Source organism: Chiloscyllium plagiosum, chromosome 9, assembly GCF_004010195.1.
Source record: "Chiloscyllium plagiosum isolate BGI_BamShark_2017 chromosome 9, ASM401019v2, whole genome shotgun sequence".
Lineage (NCBI taxonomy): Eukaryota > Metazoa > Chordata > Chondrichthyes > Orectolobiformes > Hemiscylliidae > Chiloscyllium > Chiloscyllium plagiosum.
Window position 1 is genome coordinate 55,701,171 of NC_057718.1, and position 24,136 is coordinate 55,725,306.

General features: G+C 39.8%; 1 protein-coding gene across 5 annotated transcripts in view; it reads left to right on the forward strand.

Annotated features, from left to right (window-relative positions):
- The window catches only part of LOC122552872 (echinoderm microtubule-associated protein-like 6), a 525,254-nt gene that overhangs the window by 174,450 nt on the left and 326,668 nt on the right, over nt 1-24,136 (forward strand). For all 5 annotated transcript variants that reach the window (XM_043695963.1, XM_043695964.1, XM_043695965.1 and 2 more), the window contains exon 11: nt 15,578-15,742. In XM_043695963.1, the coding sequence (XP_043551898.1) occupies nt 15,578-15,742 (165 nt within the window). The remainder of the gene's footprint in view (nt 1-15,577; nt 15,743-24,136) is intronic.

Consider the following 24,136-nt stretch of genomic DNA (forward strand, 5'->3'; position numbering starts at 1 on the left):
GGGTGGGGGGGGGGTGGGGGTTGTGACTGTTTGTGAGAGAAAGAGAGTGTGTGTGTGTGTGTGTGTGTAGTGTAATGGGGTCACCTGTAGTGTGACCATGAACCCAAGGTCCCAGTTGAGGCCATCCCTATGTGTACCAAACTTAGGTATCAGCCTCTGCTCAGCCACTTTTCACTGCTGCCAGTCCCAAAGTCCGCCTTGGTCACATGAATGTCCGAGGTCAAATGCCTGGACCGCTGAAATGTTCTCCAACTGTGAGGGAACACTCCTGTCTGTTGATAGTTGTGTGGTGCCCATTCATCCATTGCCGTGGCATCTGCTCGGTTTCACCAATGTACCATGCCTCAGAGCATCTTTGCCTGCAGCATGCGATATAGACAACTGAGTCGCATGAGTACCTGCCACATACATGGTGGGAGGTGTCCCCACATAATGGTGGTATCCAGGTCCACACTCTGACACGTCTTGCAGCGCCTACCGTGACAAGGTTGTATAGAGTTGTCCAGAAAGCCAGGTGGTTTGCTATGAACAATGATCTGTTTGAGGTTTGGTGGTTGTTTAAAGGCAAGCAGTGGAAGTGTGGGGAAGATCTTGGCGAGGTGCTCATCCTCATTGATAAAGTGTTGCAGGCCGTGAAGAACAAGGTGTAGTTTTTCGGCTCCTGGAATGTAGTGGAGAACAAAGGGTACCCTGTCGGTTGCAGCACATGTCTGTCTTCTGAGGAGGCCATTGCAGTTCCTCGCTGTGGCACGTCAGAACTGGCTGTCGATGAGTTGAGCATCGTACCCCGTTCTTATGTGGGCATCCCTGAGTACTTCCAGGTGCCCATCATGTTCCTCCTCATCTGAATAGATCCGGTGTACGCTTAGGGTTTGTCCATAGGGAATGGTTGTTTTAATATGTTTTGGGTGGAAGCTGGAGAAATGTAGCACTGTGAGTTTGTCCGTGGGTTTGTGGTATCGTGAGGTGCTGAGGTGCCCATCCTTTATGGAGATGCATGTGTCCAAGAATGAGACAGATAATAAAGAGTAGTCCAAGGTGAGTTTGATGGTGGGATGAAACTTGTTGATATCACTGTGTAGATTTATTAGTGACTCCTTGCCATGGGTTGAGAGGAAGAAAATGTCGTCAATGTACCTGGTGTTGGTTGGAGGTCCTGTGTAGAGAAGAAGTCTTGTTTGAACCTGTGCATGAAGATGTTAGCATATTGGGGTGTTGGCATATTGGGGTGCAAATTTGGTCCCCATGGCTGTTCCATGTGACTGGATGAAGAACTGATTGTCAAAGGTGAAGACGTTGTGATCGAGGATAAAGCGGATGAGTTGTAGGATGGTGTTCGGAGATTGGCAGTTGTTGGTGATGAGTACTGAATCTAATCTAGGATGGTGTACTGTATCACATCTCCATGACACTGGACTCCTTTGGCAATAAATTCTGTGAGCATGATCTTCACCTCCACAACCACCTGATGAAGGAGTGGTGCTCCGAAAGCCTGTGCTTCCAAATAAATCTGTTGGACTACGATGTGATGTTGTGTGATTTTTAACTTTGTCCACCCGAGTCCAACACCAGCACCTCAAGTCATAGGAAGTTAGAGTGAGATTTGATCAAAGACTTCAATGTTTTAAGCAAATCAAACACATTAGATTAGCAGAAACTATTTCTGCTGATTATGGAGTCTAGGACCAAGGGAAATCACCTAAACTTTAAAGGCAGACCAAAGCACCAGATCATTCCTATGAGATTTTTATGGCAGCTTTGCGGTTTTGTTTCTTAAAGCAGACCAGAGACATTAAGGGAGCAGATTGTTGAAAGGAAGGTGGGATTGTGGGGGGGTGGGGGGAGGGGGGAGGCACAACATTTAAATAAGATAGACCTTCAGAGACATGTTAATAGTGCAAATTGATTACAAACTGAGGAAAACTTGGAAGCATCTTGTATAACAAGAATGGAAGTGGTAGTATTACTGATATCCTACAAAATGGTAGCTGTGTTAGTCACCCTTTACTCTGCATTTGTATTTGAAGTGTTCATAAATATTTATTTGCAATATGTGCCACCAACTATTTTCTGAAGAATGCTACCGCTGTTCCAGTCCAGAGGGTTCAGTTGAATAGAAAATTAGAAAATCAAAGTTCAAGGACAAGGCCGCAGTACAGGTTAGTTATGAGTCTGATTATTACCAGAAAATAAAAGGAAGGGACAGCATGTGTATTTGACCTATCGCACCAAGGAATTATACACGAGTAGGGAAATCTGATAATCAACAAACTTAAAAGCTTTGTATCTGAATGCACAAAGCTTTTGGAATGAAATTAATGAGTTAACAGTGAAAATGAAGACATATATATGATTTGATTACTGAGACGTGATTGGAGGAAGACCAGGTTTGAGAGCTGACCATCAATACGCTCAGTGTTTTGGAAGGAAAGGCAAGTCGGAAAGGAGGTAGTGTAATGTTGTTAGTAAAGGAAGGGATTAGTGCTGGAGTGAAAAATGATATAGGCTCTGGAAATCAAGCCGTCAGATCAGACAGAGAGAAAGAAGGAAAAGTAAAGAATGAAGTCCTTGATCGTAGTAGTCTATCAGCACCCAAAAAGTAGTCCTACAGTGGGCTCTGTATAAACCAGTAAATACTAGCGGTCTGTAAGAAAGGTACAGTAATAATCATGGGTGATTTTAATATGCATATAGACTGGATTAATCAAATTGAAAAGGGTAGCCTTGAGGAAGGGATCATTGAATATATTAGAGATTTATTTTTTTGGAACAATATCTTGGGAATCAACCAGGGAGCAGACTATTCTAGATTTGTTAATGAATAATGAAATGGAATTAATGATCTCATAATCGAGGATCATCAGGGAAAAGTGATCATAGCACCTAGCACACTAGAATTTCAAATTCAATTGGAGCGAGGTAAACTGGAGTCCCACACTAGCATTCTGGAGTTAAACAATGGTATATGATCTCATACATACTGTATACACTCATGTATAGGTCAAGTTTTGAAGATTGTTTTAGGCTGAAACTAGGGGGTCAACTTATACATGAGCTATTGTTTTTGACGGCGTGATATTCATGCTTGGCATGAGTCAAAAAATGGACAAGCAAGAGCCAGATCTCTATATTAAATAATAAACAAAAGGAAAAAGAATTATGGCCATTATTGAATATTTATCTACAAACTAACTGTCTCCATTCTGCCTGCTACCATAGAATGGTGCTGTTGTACTGTATTCTAGTTAGAAGTACAGTAAAGTGCATGTAGGTGTACACATATCTACAAAAGTTAATAGGCACACCAGCAGGTGGTCAGGCCATCTACCGGGGGTATTTATACAACACGCAATTCATGAAATTAAAACAGAGGAGCAGTAAAAACAAAACAAAAGTTTGTTAGTATTTTCTTTAAATAGACCGCATGAAACTTAATTTATGATAAACACTTCACATCAAAAAACTCTTCTCACCGCATATCACAAATATTATGGGATAGCTGTTTAAAACAAAAGTTACCAGTACATGTAAAGGTCCATTAGAATCCTTCAAATTCACTGCCCTCGTCAGTTGCACCACTGAATAATTCATTCCAGTCGTCTGGGTAAAGCTTATCGTCATATGGATCATCTTCATCTGCATTCTTAAGGGGATCATCAATTGATTTGTCATTACTTAGTGGGCGGCACGGTGGCACAGTGGTTAGCACTGCTGCCTCACAGCGCCAGAGACCCGGGTTCAATTCCCGCCTCAGGCGACTGACTGTGTGGAGTTTGCACGTTCTCCCCGTGTCTGCGTGGGTTTCCTCCGGGTGCTCCGGTTTCCTCCCACAGTCCAAAGATGTGCAGGGTCAGGTGAATTGGCCATACTAAATTGCCCATAGTGTTAGGTAAGGGGTAAATGTAGGAGTATGGGTGGGTTTCGCTTCGGCGGGTCGGTGTGGACTTGTTGGGCCGAAGGGCCTGTTTCCACACTGTAATCTAATCTAATCTAATCAAATCTAAATCTAATCTAAACTTCCATCTGACCATAAATAATCATCCTCCATACCATCTAAAGCATTAGAAATTTCACATTTTTGAAGGTTTTCACAATAATTTCAGTTTTCATCTAATTCCAGGACTCAACGGTCTGCTCACATAATGGAGCATGTAATGGAGCATGCATGTTGCCACCCTTTGTGAAGTTTTTTTTCCCCTTCTTGCATCCAAGTGTCACATTTCTTCTGTACTAAGTTCTTTAAAAGGTTTATTGATGCTAATATCAAGTAGCTGCACCATGCTCGTAAGGCCCCCTGGAATCATTGCAATGTCAGTATTGTTAGCTCAAAGTTCACTGATAAAATTTTTCACTCTGCATGATTTGAACATATCCCAAACCTGTAAGCTTTTTTTTCCTTTTGATGTCCACCCAGTTGCATATTCCAGACCTTCCTAATCCAAGTCTTGAAGCCATCCGCCCTTTTTCAAAGGATGAAGACAGCAATGCCTTTCGGAAATTTTTGTTTAGACAGAATTTTCCGCTTAAAAATCACCACAGGCTTTAACTTTATGCCATCTGCCATACAATCAAGTACCACAATGAATTGACTCCTTTCATGGCCAGTAGTCTTAACGAAAACTGATTTTGCTCCAATCTTGTCCACAATTCTGTTCCCTGGCATATCAAAGTTCATTGGGGTTTCGTCCATATTGCTGATGCATGAGAGCCTATACCCGTTTTTCTTCTGACTTTTGATTCCAAAGCGATGGAACCCTATTAACTTGTCATTGAGTTCTGCTGGTAGATGTTGGGCAATCTTGGGTTTTCTGTCATACCTTTTCAAAACCCTTTTGCACCATTCAGTACTGACTTTGAAATCACTGAATCCATCTTTTTTTTGCTTCATTTTTCGCGCGTATTCTTATGTCGAGTCACTGTGCTTCTGTTCTGACAACACTGAATTACCAGTTAACAATCTTTTCTTGTAGTTGTGGCCACTTGTTCAGCTTTCCTCGGTTGGCATACTTCTGTTTTGGCATAGCCTTTAGCTATGTGGCTTTTTTCCTCCAATCTTGGACAAGTTTTTCAGAAACATAGAACTTCCTTGCAGCTACACTATTGTTGTTCTTCTCTCCAGCTTCAATAATTTTTAGTTTAAACTGTGCTGTATACTTGCTTCTTTGTGATACCATTTTGTCAGAAAAATTTGGGGGAGTTTTACAGTAAGTTCAGAGCATGACTGTACATGACACCTACTTCTGAGAGACTGAGGCAACAGTGGGAAGACAAAGTAGAGGGCTGCCATAAGGTACCATATATATTTGCATTCATAGGTCAAATATATATGTGTAAATATTACATAAATATATATATATATATATATACACAGCATATATAGTTATCAACATGCAATTTAATGACTTGAAAATCATGTTGCGCAAATATGTACTGATGCGCGTAACATGTGATGTTGCAGGTATTGAGTCAAAAATGTGTGTTTAAATCAAAATGTGCAAATCATGTCCTTTAAGGCTGCATATATGATCAGGAAGAGACCCCTGAAAAACTAGAGTAAACATATGCACAAGGTATATGAAAAATATCAGATTTTATTTGGCCAAAAACAAGGGATCAACTTATATATGTGGTCTACCTATACACGAGTAGGTATAAGATCAGACCTAAACCTAGTGGACTGGGCGGAAAGACTAAAAGATAGGACTGTTAACGAACATTAGCAGATGTTTAAGGAAATACTCAACTGCGCTGAACTGAATTAAATGCCAGAAAGGAATAAAGATTGTAAGGGGGATATTGGAGGGGTTTAACATCTATGGCTAAGCAAGGAATTTAAAGATACTGTAAAGACCAAATCTAAGGCATACCAAATTGTAAAGATAAATGGCAGGCTGAAAGATTGGGAAACTTTTATACATCAACAAAGGGTTACTACAAAAAAAAAGCATAAATAAATTATGAAAGAAACCTAGCGCAAAATATAAAAAAAACAGGTAGCTAAAGCTTCTATAAGTAAATAATAGGGAAGAGGGTAGCTAAACTGAATTTTGGATGAGACTGGGGAGTTATCAGTGGGGATCACAGAAATGGTGGAGTCACTAAATCAATATTTTGCTTCAGTTTCACCGAGGAGGACACTAGCACCATCCCAGTAGTGACAGATTATACAGAGGTTGTTGAAAGAGAAAAACTAGGAACAATCATTATCACTGGGTGGGGGGAAACAGTACTGAGCAAACTATTGGGAATTATGGCTTATATGTTCCCAATCTCTGGTGGCCTACATCCTAGGCTCTTAAAGGAGGTGGCAGCAGAATTGATGGATCCATTGATAAAACATGCCAAAGTACTTTGGATGTGGGCAAGGTTCTATTGGATTGGAAAATTGCTAACATAACACCCTTATTCAAAAAGGGAGGGGGGTAGAAAGTAGGAAACTACAAACCAGTTAATTTAACATGTTGTTGGGGAATTCATTATTAAGGAAGAATCCATTATTAAAGAAGTAATAACAGGACACATAGAAAGCCAAGGTACGATCCATCAGAGTCAGCTTGGTTTTATGAAGGGTAACTCATATTTGACTAATTTGCTAGAGTTCTTCGAAGATTTATCAAACAATATGGATAACAGAGATCCTATACATGTAATATATCTGGACTTTTAGAAGGCATTTGATAAGATGCTGCACAAAAGGTTAATTCAGGTTAAGATCACACAGGTTTAGGCATAATTTATTTAGTGTGGTTAGAGATTGTCTAACTAATAAGGAGCAGACAAATAAATGGGTCTTTTTTCCGGCAAGATGTAACTTGTCGATGCCACAGGGTTCAGTCCTCCGGTCCCAACTATTCATAATGTTTATTAATGATTTGGATGCCAGAAAAGAAAGTACTATAGCCAGATTTGCAGATGAAATATTTAATGTGGGTAAGTGAGAAGTTATCCACTTTGATTGGAGGAATAGCAAGGCAAGTTATTATCTAAATAGAGAGAAACATCAGAGTGCTTCAGTGCAGAGGGAGATGGGTGTACTCATGCATGAATTGCAGAAAACTAGTATGCAGCTACATCAGGTATTAAGGAAGGCAAATGGAATTTTGCCACTTATTGCTAAAAGAATAGAGTATAAAGTAGGGAAGTAATGCTGAAAATGTACAGAGCGTTAGTGAGACTGCATGTGAAATGTTAATTTGAAAGTTCTGTCCCCATACCTGAGGAGGGATATGATTACATTGGAGGCAGTTCAGAGGAGATTCGTGGAATTGTTTCCAGAGATGCGGTGTTTGTCTTATGATGATAGATTGGGCAGTTTAGGTTTGTAGTATCTGGAGTTTAGAAGAATGAGAAGAGTTGTAATTGTGGTATTTAAAATACTAAAGTGGATTGACGAAGTAGACATAGAGAGGATGTTTCCTCGTGGGGCCAACCAGAAGAAGAGGTCATCCTTTTAGGATAAAGGGTAGCAGATTTAAAACACAGATGAGGAGAAGTTGCTTCTTTCTCGAAGGGTTGTGAAATGGAATTCAGTAGTGTGGTGTGTGGTGGAGTAAATTTAAAGAGTGGAGTAAACCTAGTTATGCATCTTATTTCAGAAGAAATGTAAACTCAGTTGACAGACTGGGAGGTGGCTAGGCAGTGGGAGTTTGTGGGTCAGATATAATGAGGTAAGCACAGTGGAAACTTGATGAACTTATGAAATAATAAAGGAATTAAGACTTGTGTGAAATGTGTAGGCTCTTGGTAAAACCTGTGAAGTAGCAAGGATTATGCAAGCGTACAGGTGGTTTGGTTAGTACATTTTCATTTTCATATAGATCGAGATAATTAGATGCACTCAAGTCAGAAAGGTAGCAAATTTCTTGTGTGCAAAATAATTTTCGGCAATATTATGCTGTGGATCTAAAAAGCAGATAGGTCATGTTAGATTTCATAATATGTAATGAGTCAGACTTAATTAACACACTAATAGTGCATAAATTTTAATCTATAGTAATCATCATAACACTGTTTTCAGCATTGTTTGAAAGGAAACAATCTAAAACAGCTTCTAGGATATTAGGTTTAGGTAGGACTGACTTCAATGGGATGAGTCAAACTGTCCCCATGTAAACTAGGAAAATCTGATCAATGAAAAGTTTGAAAAATAAATGACATTGAATCAATTTATAGCCCAAAGTGGCAAATGTCTTCTTTTGTCCAATAAAATGGATATAGACAACTCAAACTAAAATGAAAAGCATACAAAAATGCAAACAAAAAGCACAAGACCTTGTTTAGAAAAAAACAAAAGGTGACAAAAAGGATAGTAATATCTACAAAAGGGAAGCATTAAAACATTTCTAAGGGATAAGTACACAATTTTTCTAAAATATATTTGATAAAAGTGAATGGTCAGGGCATTTTGGGCTTCTTGTAAGTTTAACTGTGATCCTATAAATGAAAACAAAGAAATGTTGGACATATTGAATAGTTACTTTGCATCAGCATTTACAGTAAAGAAGACAGAATGCCGACACCCCGAATAAACAATTATTGAATAAGGATGCGAACTCTCATATTATAAGTGATATAACAGTAATGAAGAAAACAAAGTATTAAAGAGTGATTGACCCATAGAATTAGATGCTGTCTTAAAGGATGGACATAAGAACATTGCTGATGCTCTAAATATTTCTTCAAAATTCTCTGAATGGTGGAACCACTCCTTTAGTTGGAAAATTTCACATGTCACAGCAGTGTCTAAGAAAGGTGAGAGGAAAACCATGTAATTGCAGACCTGTTAGCCTACCTTCTGATATCTAGATATTAGTGTATGATTTAGAATAGAAAGACTAATTATCTTGAGCATTTGAGCTGATTAGAGTGAGCCTTTATTGATTTGTAAAGAATAGATCATGTCTGACTAACCTGATTAATTATTTTGAAGAGGTAACTAAAGTTGTATGATTGTCCACTGAGGAAATTCCATGTCACTGCTCATGAGTTTTGTGGTCCTTATGTAGCTTATGAGCTTGATCCCAGAGCCACATCTCCAACCATACATTTGGCAGGTGTTTTCGGTAAATGAAAGTGGTCCTTGGACTTGATTGCTAGTGTTCCTTTTCTATAATTGTTCCTCCTGATGGGTGTTATCGAAGAATTATGTCCCTTCATATAGGAATTAATTCCAAATCTGTTTCTTCTGAATGAGACTTTTCCAAGTGTTAATGTCTATGTTGCATTTCTTGAGGGAAACTTTCAAGAAGCCTTTGACACACTTCTATAATGCCCTCTTGTCGAGTGCCTTCCTTGAACTGAGCAAAAATGATTTGATAGTTGAAACTCAAGCATCCTAAGTGTGTGGCTGGCCCAGCAGTGTTGGTTTTGGATGATCATGGCTGGTGCTTTACCTGCTTCGAAGACACTGATTTTAGAATGCCTGTCCTCCCAGCTGATGCAGAGAATCTGTCTCAAACTTAGAGGTTTATAAAATCATGAGGGACATAGATAAGGTCTTTTCCACAGGGTAGGAGTGTCCAAAACTAGAGGCCATAGGTTTAAGATGAGAATGGTAAGATTTAAAGAGACCTGAGGGGCATTTTTTTCACATACAGGTACATATATGGAACAAGCTCCAAGAGGAAGTGGTAGAGCTGGGTACAATTACAACATTTAAAAGACATTTGGACAGGTACATGAATAGGAAAGATTTAGAGGGATATGGCCAAATGCAGGTAAATGGGATTAGTTCAGTTTAGGAAAACTGGTTGGCACAGACAAGTTGGGCCGAAGGATCTGTTTCTCTGCTGTATGACTCGACAACAGTGTTGATGGTACTTAAGGTCGTTGAGGTGGTTTCTACCTGTAGTCCAAGTTTTGAAGCAATATTGAAGAGTTGGAAGGCTGACTGCCTTATACACAAGGAGGTGACTCAAGTAGTGGACAGGAGAATGTTTATAGATGTAACTTATGAGGATTTGGCAAAGGTTTTTCTGTCCCTCTTAAAGTTCTTCATAAGATACTGTTTGCTAAAGTTTAAGCTCTTGGATTTGAAGGCAGATTATTAACCTTGTAGCAAAAATTAGCAGAACAGCAGATGGTAAATTGGAGAAATGGACACTTATTTGATAAAATCTTTGTTTCCTCACTTCTGACTTTTGTTTAGACTGAATATGTGTATGCACACATGTAGTATAAAGATTATTTATTGAAAACCTTTTACAAATCTACTATGTTTAACCCTTCCATTCACAGATATCCTCTTTATTTTCATTTTTATCTTTGTTAGATTTTTATAATTTTGTTTAAATATTTGGTGCTATTATGCATACATGGATGTCAACAAGTGTTGCCTTGTTTTAATTGACACAATAAGTGATATTTTATGGGGGCGACATAGGTCTTGTCCACAGCTAGCAAAAGTCACATGGTGCCTCTCTTTTTCAGAAAAACCTAGCTCATAATTCACCATTTGGGTACTTGACAGATCAGTAACAGACCTCAGGCACCTTGAGGCTAGAAGTCCTGCTTGTTGAGAGTTGCCAACTGATCAGCGGTTGGTAGCTGTATAGCAGCTACTGCTGGTACAATCCAGGCAAGTGGAGGGTGGGAGTTCACAGGGTTGGTGGTGCAGAGGAGGAGTGTGAAAGGGGTAGGCAATAAAGGTGGTGGTGGGAGCTCTTCGTGCCAGGTCCCGTGATTAGGCATTGACTATGAATGAGTGCACTTCCCAGAACCCTCCAAGCAACCCAACTTTCAGATACTGTGGGTCTGTAAAACTGCTAATAGATCATAAGATAATCAGTGAATTCACACATCATGGGTCCAGCACAATGATGACGCTTTGTTGTTTGCATTAGACCACTATTTTTCAGCACAGTAACTTTGCTGTAACAACATCTTATCCCCTCAGAGCACTGCGATTACATATAACAAACAAGACCAGATTATCCGGACAGGTGCTCAAAAATTGCAGCCCACACCAAGTGCCTTGTTGTAATCAAGCTGACTTTGGAAAAGGGCCATCTCATTTATGGAATCATACAGTACTGAAGAGACTGCAGGTTTCTGCACTGACAAAATGTACTACACTTACACAGTCCCACTTTCCTGAACTTGGATGTTATGACATTTACAGTGCTCATCCAAGTACTTTTTAAAGATTGTAAAACCTCCCACTTCAACCTCCCTCCCAGGCAGTTCATTTTAGATTCCGACCATCCTCTTGATGAAAAAGAACTTTCTTAAAATCCCCTCTAAACCTTTGCCTTTCCCCTTAAAATTTTGTTATTGACCATTCAACGAAGGGGAACAGCTGCTGCCTATCCACCTTGTCCATGTCCTCATAATTTTACATTTTAATCAGGTTCCCTCTCAGTTTTCTCTGGTCTTACTATTAATAGAATGTCTTGATTCCACCATTAAATGCCAGTTTCATTTTGTGCTACTATCCAGAATAAAAAGACGCCTTCAACAAGTTTCTTTAACAAACTGAAAGTAATCCATTTGTTACAATTAAAACAAATTCCAAACACGTGTTTAAATTTTAAACTATAATCTGGAATTAAAATTATCCTCCCATAATTCCAAACACAAACATGCTCACATAGCATGAAAAGATAGCAGACTTTGGAAAGAGAATAGTTATTTTTAAAAAGGCAAAAGTAAAAATACTCCTGTTGGCCAGAGTGTAAAAACAGAGGGTAGAGGGTGATGACTTTTCATGGTCTAATGGGTTTCTTGTTGACAAAATTGAATTACTGACAATGTAGAGTAATGCAAGATCTTCAGACCTTCAAATTAAGATTGATCTAAGTCTTTTGGAAAGTGGCCACTGTTTAACTTTTCTGGGCTTAAACAGTCAGAAATCCTGATATCTGGAAATTTTAATAGATTCCTAAAAAGCTTTATTCAAATTATTATTTGAATTTCTGGAAACAGATAGTAAGCTCTAGCACTCACTAAACTGTTGGTTTAATTTCCCAAAAAAACACATAATAAACTATTTTCAGTACAGAAAATTTCCAAACATTTCCATGTTTCATTTTTCACGGAGCCCTTAAATATAAATATGTATTCCTAGCAGATGCAGTGAAGGAGAAATGCACTTCAGCTGCTTGTGTTTTCATGTAGGCCAGAACAGCTCACAAGGCAAGAAATGAGTGAGGTACCGTGAAGTACTAGGATATGAACCAGATTGAATTATTATTTCTCTGAAAATGGGGGAATGTGTAGAAATTACAGTTGCTTCATAACAGAGACTATTAAGACAGATGAGAATACATTGGCAAGAAGTTGATTGTAGATTCTCCTTGCAGCCCTCTTTGAGGTCACTGCTGCCCGAGGTATTCCTTATAATTCATTCCATGCTTTCAAAACTATAGGGACTACTTCCTCAGGGAGTTAACTGTAAGAAGCTGGCAATGCTGTGTGCGTACTATCTATTTGCTAAGGAACCAAGCAATTTGGTAGATCTGCACATAATTTTGTTATGTTGTCTCCACCAAACTGGATGAATTTTCACCAATTTCCTGAAATACATATCACTGACTGAAATAATGCAAGCCTGGACAGCAGCCTGGACACAAGGCAGATGATATGATGCTAGAAATGAACGAGTAACAGAAAAGTGAAGTACATTTGGAAATTTCACATCCACAAATGCATCTGTCTAAAAATGATTTGACTTGTAAGTTTCATCCAGAGGTTCACTTGGCTCTTCTATAGCCATATTGTTGAAGCACTGTTCTTGTGCTGAGGCTTTTATTAGAATCAATGTAGTTTGTAGCCTGTCAGTTAATTGGTGGGAATAATAGATTGTTCAATCCCAAATCTAAGGCTATTAGATGCAAGGTCAGGTATCTTCAGTTACAAAGGAGAAACATTATGGTAAAATATTGTTTATAATTCAAGATATGTCTATTCCAAGCATCACCAGGTTGCTGGTTCCAAAAGAAGACACTCCCACCAATTGACACTGTCAACACATACACTTATTATGATCTGTGTTAATTTGTGTTTTCTCAGGATTACAAATTACAGATGTTGCCCACTTCAATGCAATTCCACTTCATTATCATTTATTATTATCAATTCCCATGTTGTAGTTTTTTGCTACAGCATGGGCAAGATCCAGATCTCTTAGAAACTGCATTGATTTTCATGTCTTAGAAAGTAAAAGTATAATGTTAATTCTCTTCCCTTTCTAATTTCTCCTTCCCAGTTTGCCCATTATCTGTGTTTCTCATCTATCCACATTGATGCATCAAAATCTTCCGACAAATTCACCAGGTTAAAAATCACACAACACCAGGTTATAGTCCAACAGGTTTAATTGGAAACACACTAGCTTTCGGATCGCTGCTCCTTCATCAGGTGGTTGTGGAGGACACAATTGTAAGGCACAGAATTTATAGTAAAAATTTACAGTGTGATGTAACTGAAATTGTACATTGAAAAATACCTTGATTGTCTGTTGAGTCTTTCATCTGTTTGAATACCATGATAGTTTTACTTCTTTCATGTGTAAATCACAAAACGTTTTTTTAAAAATTGCATTCTCAGGTTAACTGTAACAATTGGTGTTAGCTGGACAATATGTTAAAGGTGTAAGCCCCCTGTGTTCTCTGTCTGTGCCATAAGGTTTAGATTGATTCTAATCTAAAAAGTGAGATAACAGAGTTTTACATGAATTCATGCAGTTTTTGAACGAAGTACAATGTAACTCTGCAAGAACAAAGCTAGTGTGCTTCCAATTAAACCTGACGGACTAAAACCTGGTGTTGTGTGATTTTTAACTTTGTACACCCCAGTCCAAATCACAAATTCACCAGTGCGAACTACTTCAACCACATACTTCTATGGCAAGTTCCACATTTTACTGCTATTTTTCAAAAATCCTCCTTAATGTTTTACTAATTCATCAGCTATTTTATATCAATATTAGTGACTCCTTGTTCTGAACTTATCACAGAAGTAATACAATCATCCATCATGTCTTTGCTGACACATAAGGCACAACCTCACTAGGGTCTGAGCGATGTAGGCTATGGCGAGTGGAGAGGTAGAATCACTCATCTTTTACATTGAGATTATCTCGTCACAACTTCCCTGCTTTGCTCAAGCAGCATGATGAGATTCATGCCAGGGAGTAGCGAGTCACCATTAGGAACATAAGATGTAGGAGCAAAATTAGGACATTTGGCCCACTGAGTCTGCTCTGCCATTCAATCAAAAGCTGATATGTTTTTCAACCCTATCCTACAGCCTTCTCCCTATAATCCTTGATCCCAATGCTAATCAAGAAGCCATCTATCTCTGTCTTAAAAGACTCAATGACCTCCAAAGCTCTCTGCAGCAATGTGTTCCACAGTTTAAACACCCTCTGGCTGAAGAAATTCCTCCTCATCTCAATTCCAAAGGGTCATTCCTTCACTCTGATGGTGTGCCATATAGTCCTAGTCTCCCAACTGATGTTCTTCATTGCTTGGTAAATAACTTATTAGAAGTTCAACTTATCGCAGATTGCAATCTTGCCAAATTCGCCATTCAAATTAGCCTTCTGGAAAACTTCACATGGAAACCAGCTGGGTTTTTGGTGGGTTCAACTCACCACTTGCTCTAAAAGACTTCCATTTTGGACACTGGGCTTCAGCATCTCAATCAAGCTCCATGGGTACTGGCCACGTGCATCTCACATTGATGGACGTTAGCATTAATGTGTGCCAGCCTCCATGAACTCTCATGGTACATGTCCAATCTACTTACAAGTCACTTCTGAACTTCAACACTATACCTTTATAACTGTCATTGTGCTGCAGCTCATGAACTGGACCAAGCTACATCTTGAGCTCTTCACTCATTGTCATCCTGTTTATCAGTCCGAGCCTAACTGAAAGCTGGTAGCATTCCTGTTTTGCCTTGCCTTTCCTTTTTGCACTTTGCTCCTTCAGCTAGAGATACTTGGTTTATATTATTACTATCCAACCATGCCCTTTAGCACAAGCACACAGCCAGGAGCTTGCCACAGTTGTCAGCAAGCCGCAGTCCAGTCAAGGGACTGCTTTGCTCAGGAGATCTCAGCGCAGTCAGTCAAGTACAACCTCTGTACGAGTCCAAGCCCTGCTTGGAACAGTCAGAGGCAGAATTTGATGTTCATTAGGTGTTAGGAGTTGAGTGATGGGCAGTACAACTCCTATTTTGACTTGTTCTGGTCCACAGAGATCAATGCTTTTGTTTCATGACAACACCTGTGTAACAATATTTATAATAAATAGAATTTTAACATTTCCATGATGAAAGTCAACTATGTACAATAAATTCTCACCAGAATTCAGATGTCTGGATTGAATAGATATCCTTCAGTCTGCTGCCAAAACTTTAATAAAAAAGAAGTTGTTTCACTTCTGCTTCCACAAATTGAACATATCGTGTAACCTAAAATGTTTCCATTCTAAGCATTTTCTTTTAACAGATTTGAGTTTGCGAGCTTCAGCAATATTTTAACATCAAACTTAGTTTAGTCAACGCAATTATAAATAACTGCATTCAGTAGTTTAATTGGTTATTGGATGGTTATCTGTTTCCTTATTTTTAGGAGCAAAATTCCGTAAATATGTTGGACATTCTGCGCATGTGACTAATGTGCGTTGGTCATATGATTTTCAGTGGATAATTAGCACAGGTGGTGCTGATCATTCTGTATTTCAATGGAGATTTATTCCAGAAGGGATGTCAAATGGAGGCTTTGATGCAGCACAAGGTAAGGAAAGCTACATATTGTATTATATGTACTGATGAAAATAATAACTTATCATTGTTAATCTAGATTCTAAAATAGATGCTAATGGACTTTTAGTTTTAGTGCTGTGAAAGTTTGATTTTTGTTTTAAAAAAGAGTCAGAAAATCATTTCCAACAGAGTGTTCAAAACAGCCTTTTCAAGAAAGCAAAATACTGCAGATGTTGAAAATCTGAAACAAATATCGAAAATGCTGGAGCAACTCAGCAGGTCTGGCAGCATCCCCAGAGAGAGAAATTGAGTTAAAATGTCAAGTCTGACATGACTTCTTCACTGAACCTCTACACTGTTCGACCCCCGTGGTCCTCCTCCACCTTTGTCAAAGTGTAAAAAAAACACCACTTTAAACTCCTTTCAGCTGTGAAAAAATATTATCTGTTTTTCTCTCTCTACAGGTGATACCAGATCTCCTGAACTTTCCCAGTATTTCTCTGTTTGTTTCAAAGAAAGTATGTGGCTAAAGCTAAATGACTAGATAAGCTACCTGATAAGGTATTTGCTGGGTCGTTTACTAACAGCAGCTTCTATGATCAATGGATACAGAAGGCCAGGACTACAGGAGGTTGAGTTCAGAAAGAAATAGTCATACCAGTAGAAGGGCAGTTTGGTTTTTGGAAGCCATCAGGCCATCACAGCTAGAATGAAGTTTTAACATGTTTTCGCAACTTCAAAGTAGTCAAATTTGGGGAAAATATAGTGAGATTAGCTTCACTGTGTATCTCAGGGCGAGAAAGTAATGAAGAGAATCACGTCTGGTAAATGTGCAGAATGTCGCTGAAAAAGCATGGTTGTGACCTCATCTGTTCAGTAAGAAATTTTAAAGTGCAGATAAGAATGATACTTCACTGGGACTGAGTTTATGTAAAATTTATAGCTGGGAAAAAGGGCTGAATCATTTTTCTATTTATGATGAGATCTTTCCAAATTCCAACATATAGCTTTGTCTTCTTGTTTGAGTAATCAGCTTGCTATTCTGTTCAATGGTACATTGACATCCTTATGTGAAGGTATTCAGTGACTGACCACAATAAACAAGTTGCAAAAATAAAACTTATAATCTATCAAGTTATGTTTCATTTTGGAAAATGTCTTGTCAAATGTTACGATCATCTGGGACCTTAACAATGCATATTATGTCGCTGGATTATTTATAAGTAATTATGGTTGTAGTTATTGGAACCTAACTCCAGAAAATTACGGAATGAGTTACACACAGGAATGTCCGAGACCCAATTATCTTCAGCTGCTTCATCAATGACTCTTCTTCCATTGTAAAATTACCAGTGAAGGTGGTTGCAAAGTATTTCACTCATCATTATATTCCCTCCTATAAATAGCCTTGGGATTACCATTGACTAGAGTTTGAACTGAGGTAACCATATTTATACAATGCCTACAAAAGCAGATCAGAGGCAATGAATCCTGCAACGAGTAACTCACTTCCTGATTACTCAAATGCCTGTCCTCCATCTACAAGATGTAAGTCAGGAGTGTGATGGAACATTTCCTACTTACCTGGATGACTGCTACAATGCTCAAGAAGCTTAACATCATCCAGCACAAAGCATCTTGCTTGATTGGCACCATATTCACACACATTTACTCACTTCATCACCATGCTCAGTGTATCATTTACAAAATGCACAGCAGAAATTCCCCAAGGCACCTTAGTTAGCACCACCACTATGGCAATACCACTACTTGCAAGTTCCCCTTCAAACCACTCTTCATTTTGACTTGGAAATATATCACCATTCCTTCAGGTGTCACGAGATCAAAATCGTGGAACTCCTGCCCTAGTGGCATTGTGGATGTATGTACATCAAATGGATTGCAGTGGTTCAAGAAAACAATTCACCCACCTTCTTGTGGGCAATGAGGGATGAGCAATAAATGCTGACCCAGCCAGTGATGCCCACATCCTGAGAGTGATTTTTTTTTAAATTGCCTTTCCATAAATAATAAAACAGCTCACACAGCAAAACCCAGTAGGCATCCAACTTTGTCTAAGTGACAAATAATATTTGTGCCATGTTAAGTGCCAAACTGAATATCTCCAAGAAGAGTGAGGAAAATCACATCTCCTTGTTATGCAATGGCAGTGCCATTAATGAATCTCCCCACATTTGCAGCCAGCATTTCACCAAGTGGACAACTCACCTAAATTCTATGGTTACTATAAGGCAGAAACTGGCTAGTCTGTGATAAGTGACTCACCTCCTGACTCCCAAGGCCGTTTAACTACTACAAAACACAAGTTAGATTTGTGATTAAATATGGCCTTAATGAATGCAGCTGCAGCAGTGCTCAAGAATCGAAGCACAGTCCACCAGTTTAGATATCCATATAGCATGGTTGCTCTGTGAACTGTCCATATGATTCGCATATGATGAGACAAGATCAATAAAGATCCAAACAAAATTTCTGTTGCAATGGATGCTTCTTTTCATTTGTCTTGCTTTTAAAGATAAATCACTGTGTTTGCACGATATAGATGCAGGTCACTCATTTTTGACTATCTATATCTTGGAATCAGGAAGATCAGGAAATTATTTGAAGCCATCCTGCCTTTTTCTTAATATTGTGCTGCAGGTATTGTTAGTTTTATATGCCCAGTGAATACTAATATACTCACCTTTTAAACAGTTCTCTGTCTCTCATGAGCATAATTTCATGTGCAAGTTGTAGGATAACTTAAAGTGTGTTAAGCTAATATATTAATATTTGATATACTGTTACATATTACTAATCTGACAGCTGTATCACCAGTCTCTTGTGAGTTGAAGTCCTTAGTGGTGTTTGGAGTTCAGCAAAGCTTTTTTTTAAAGTAGCTGTCAGGGTCTGGACACTTTTAGCCACGCCAATATTTTTACCCATCCAAAATTGCCTTTGAAGCTGGTGCCTCTTTCAACAGCTACATTCCATGCAAGGTCGGTGTTGTTCGGAAGGGGGTTCCAGAATTCTTAGGAAATGACTGTGCAGGAGGAACAATATAGTTCCAAGTCAGTTTATAATTTGAAGGGGATCTTGCAGGTGTGTTGCCTCAATGTCTGCTACCCATATCCTTCAAGGTGATAGAGATTACAGTTTTGGAAGATTCTGTTGAGGAACCTTTGTGAATTGCTACGGTGCATCTTATAGATTCTAAAGCACCATTACAACTGGTAGTAGAGGGAGTGAATACGTAAGCTGAGGATGCTTTGTCCTGGATGATGTCCAGCTTCTTGAGAGTTGTTGGAACTGCTCCTGTCCAGCTAAGTGGAGAGTGTTCTGTCATACCTCTGAGTTGTGTCTTGTAGGTACTGGACAGACTTTGTGAAGTTAGGAGGTGAGATACTCACCACTGAATTCCTAACTTCTGATCTGCTTTTGTAGACACTGTATTAATCTTGAGAGTGTGGTGCTGGAAAAGCATAGCAGGTCAGGCAACATCCGAGGAGCAGGAGAATTGACGTTTTGGGCAAAAGCCCTTCATCAGGCTTTTGCCTGAAGCTTCGATTCTCCTGCTCTTTGGATGCTGCCTGACCTGCTGTGCTTTTCCAGCACCATACTCTCGACTTTAATCTCCACCATCTGCAGTCCTCACCTTCACCTACTGTATTTATATGGTTAATTGAGTTTCTGGTCAATTGCAACCCTGATGACATCATCATTACAGTCTAGCATACCAATATGAATATGTAACATTCCTTCCCCCTTACATCAGAGGTTCCTGCAATGAAAACAGTTACAATACTTATAATAATACAACATAAATAAGACATTCCGGAGGATGTTGATTCCTGTTGTCAGCGCATATGAGGTGACTGTTTATTTTTCCTGTTGCTTTAAACCCTGGTGTTTTAGGTGAGCTAGGAACTTCATCTATCATTATCATTTCCTGAGATAATTCAATATTCAGAGGTTTGCACAATTTCATGATAATCTTCCTGAGGTATTGTTTCCCTCAGATGTTCCAATTACAATCCTGTCTTCAGGCATATCCAGGTGCTCTACCTGGCAAAATTATTTGTGGATTTTCAATTATGGTTATTGTCTCTTCCGCACTTATTATGATTGTGAAGAGTTGGTCTTCATGTCTTCTCCATACTTTACCATCTGTAGTCTGTACAGTGTAGGAGTCAAATCTAATCTGTGCTACATAGAGTCATAGAGACGTACAGCACGGAAACAGACCTTCACTCCAAGTTGTCCATGCCGACCAGATATCCCAACCTAATCTAGTTCCACTTGCTGGCACCCGACCTATATCCCTCCAATCCTTCCTGTTCATACATCCATCCAATTTCCTTTTAAATGTTGCAATTGTAGTGGCCTGAACCACTTCTTCTGGCAGCTCATTCCATACACGCATCACTCTCTGCATGTAAAAGTTACCCCGAGGTCTCTTTTATATCTTTCCCCTCTCACCCTAAACCTATGCCCTCTAGTTCTGGACTCCCCCACCCCAAGGGAAAAGACTTTGTCTATTTATCCTATCCATGCCCCTCATGATTTTATAAACCACGATAAAATCATCCCTCAGCCTCCAATGCTCCAGGGAAAACAGCCCAAGCCCATTCAACCTCTCCTGTAGCTCAAATCCTCCAACCCTGGCATCATCCTTGTAAATCTTTTCTGAACCCTTTCAAGTTTCACAACATTCTTCTGATAGGAAGAAGACCAGAATTGCACGCAATATTCCAAAAGTGGCCTAACCAACATCCTGTATGGCCGCAAAATGACCTCCCAAATCCTATACTCAGTGCTCTGACCAATAAAGGAAAGTATACTAAATGCCTTTTTCACTATCCTATCTACCTGCGACTCTAATTTCAAAGAGCTGTTAACCTGCACTCCAAGGTCTCTTTGTTCAACAGCACTCCCTAGCACCTTATCATTAAGTGTATAAATCCTGCTAAGATTTGCTTTTACAAAATGCAACACCTCATATTTATCTAAATTAAACTCCATCTGCCACTCCTCAGCCCATTGGCCCAATGATCAAAAACCCATTTGTATTCTGGGGTAACCTTCTTCACTGTCCACTACACCTCCAATTTTGGTGTCATCTGCAAATATACTAACCATACCTCCTATATTCACATCCAAATCATTTATATAAATGACAGATAGTAGTGGACCCAGCACCGATCCTTGTGGCACACCACTGGCCACAGGTCTCCAGCCTGAAAAACAACTCTTCACCACTACCATCTGTCTTCTACCTTTGAGCCAGTTCTGTATCCAAATGATGAGTTCTCCCTGTATTCCATGAGCTCTAACCTTGCTATCCGGTTTCCCATGGGGAATTTTGTCAAACGCCTTACTGAAGTCAATATAGATCACGTCCACCACTCTGCCGTCATCAATCCTCTTTGTTACTTCTTCAAAAAACTCAATCAACTTCGAGGGACATGATTTCCCACACACAAAGCCACATGGACTGTCCCTAATCGGTCCTTGCCTTTCCAAATATGTGCAAATCCTATCCTTCAGGATTCTCTCCAACAACTTGCCCACCACTGATGTTAGGCTCACTGGTCTATAGTTTCCTGGCTTGTCCTTACCACGTTCCTTCATTAGTGGTACCACATTAGCCAACCTCTAGTCTTCCAGCACCTCACCTGTGACTAGCGATGATACAAATATCTCAGCAAGGGGCCCAAAATCAACTTCCCTAGCTTCCCACAGAGTTCTCGGGTACACCTGATCAGGTCCTGGGGATTTATCCACCTTTATGCATTTCAAGACATCCAGCACTTCCTCCTCTGTAATATGGACATTTTTCAAGATGGCACCATCTATTTCCCTCCGTTCTATTTTTGCTACATCCTTTTCCACAGTAAACACTGGTGCAAAATATTTGTTTATTATCTACCCCACCTCCTGCGGCTCCAAACATAGGCTTCCATGCTGATCTTTGAGGGGCCCTAATCTCTCCCTAGTTACCCTTTTGTCCTTAATGTATTTGTAAAAACCCTTTGGATTCTGCTTAACCCTATTTGCCGAAGCTATCTTATGTCCCCTTTTTGCCCTCCTGATTTCCATTTCAAGTATACTCCTACTGTCTTTATACTCATCTAAGGATTCACTTGATCCTGACTATACCTGACATATGCTTCCTTCTTTCTCTTAACCAGACCATCAATTTTTCTCGTCATCCAGCATTCCCGACACCTGCTAGCCTTTCCTTTCACCCTAACAGGGATATACTGTCTCCGGATTCTCATTATCTCATTTATGAAGAATTCCCATTTTCCAGCTGTCCGTTTACCTGTGAACTCTACCCCCAATCAACTTTTGAAAGTTCTTACCTAATGCCATCAAAATAGGCCTTCCTCCAATTTAAAACTTCAACTTTTAGATCTGGTCTATCCTTTTCCATCGATATTTTAAAACTAATAAAATTATGGTCACTGGCCCCAAAGTGCTCCCCCACTGACACCTCAGTCACCTGCCCTGCCTTATTTCCCAAGAGTAGGTCGGGTTTTGCACTTTCTTGAGTATGTACACCCACATACTGAATCAGAAAATGTTCTTGCACACACTTAACAAATCCCTCTCCATCTAAACCCTTAACACTATGGCAGTCCCAGCCTATGTTTGGAAAGTTAAAAATCCCTTACCATAACCACCCTATTATTATAGAGTCATAGAGATGTACAGCATGGAAACAGACCCTTCATCCAACCTGTCCATGCCGACCAGATATCCCAACCCAATCTAGTCCCATCTGCCAGCACCCGGCCCACATCCCTCCAAACCCTTCCTATTCATATACCCATCCAAATGCCTCTTAAATGCTGCAATTGTACCAACCTCCACCACATCCTCTGGCAGCTCATTCCATACACGTACCATCCTCTGCATGAAAAAGTTGCCCCTGAGGTATTTTTTATATCTTTCCCCTCCCACTCTAAACCTATGCCCTCTAGTTCTGGATTCCCCAACCCCAGGGAAAAGACTTTGTCTATTTATCCTATCCATGCCCCTCATAATTTTGTAAATCTCTATAAGATCACCCCTCAGCCTCCGATGCTCCAGGGAAAACAGCCCCAGCCTGTTCAGCCTCTCCCTATAGCTCAAATCCTCCAACCCTGGCAACATCCTTGTAAATCTTTTCTGAACCCTTTCAAGTTTCACTGCATCTTTCCGATAGGAAGGAGACCAGAATTGCATGCAATATTCCAACAGTGGCCTAACCAATGTCCTGTCCAGCCGCAACATGACCTCCCAACTCCTGTACTCAATACTCTGACCTATAAAGGAAAGCATATCAAACGCCTTCTTCACTATCCTATCTAACTGCGACTCCACATTCAAGGAGCTATGAACCTGCACTCCAAGGTCTCTTTGTTCAGCAACACTCCCTAGGACCTTACCATTAAGAATTGCATGCAATATTCCAACAGTGGCCTAACCAATGTCCTGTCCAGCCGCAACATGACCTCCCAACTCCTGTACTCAATACTCTGACCTATAAAGGAAAGCATATCAAACGCCTTCTTCACTATCCTATCTAACTGCGACTCCACATTCAAGGAGCTATGAACCTGCACTCCAAGGTCTCTTTGTTCAGCAACAGTCCCTAGGACCTTACCATTAAGTGTATAAATCCTGCTAAGATTTGCTTTCCCAAAATGCAGCACCTCGCATTTATCTGAATTAAACTCCATCTGCCACTTCTCAGCCCATTGGCCCATTCTTAACAGATAACTGAAATCTTCCAAATTTGTTTCTCAATTTCCCTCTGACTATTAGGGGGTCTACTATACAATCTCAATAAGGTGACCATCCCTTTTCCTATTTCTCAGTTCCACCCAAATAACTTCCCTGGATGTATTCCCAGGAATATCGTCCCTTAGGACAGCTGTTCACAGCTGTAACACTATCCCTTATCAAAAATGCCACTCACCCATCTCTCTTACATCCATTTCTATCCTTCCTGTAACATTTGTATCCTGGAACATTAAGCTGCCAGTCCTGTCCATCCCTGACCCATGTTCTGTAATTGCTGTGATATCCCAGTCCCATGTTCCTAACCATGCCCTGAGTTCATCTGTCTTCCCTGTTAGGCCTTTTGCATTGAAGCAAATGCAATTTAATTTATCAATCCTACCTTGTTTTCTGCTTTGTCCCTCCCTGCCTGCTCTGACTGTTTGACTCACTTGCAAATCCCAACGACACATCTCGTGAATGTGGGATTGGACCCACAACCTTGGTGTCATTAGTACCCGTGCTCGAACCACCTGAGCTACCTGACCTACATTAAGTGATGACTAATACCCATTTGCCTGCGATATAATTCTCACCAGCATTTCCTGACCTTTTGAAAAACGTGGCTTTGATTTCTCATCAGAAATCCTGATTCGGT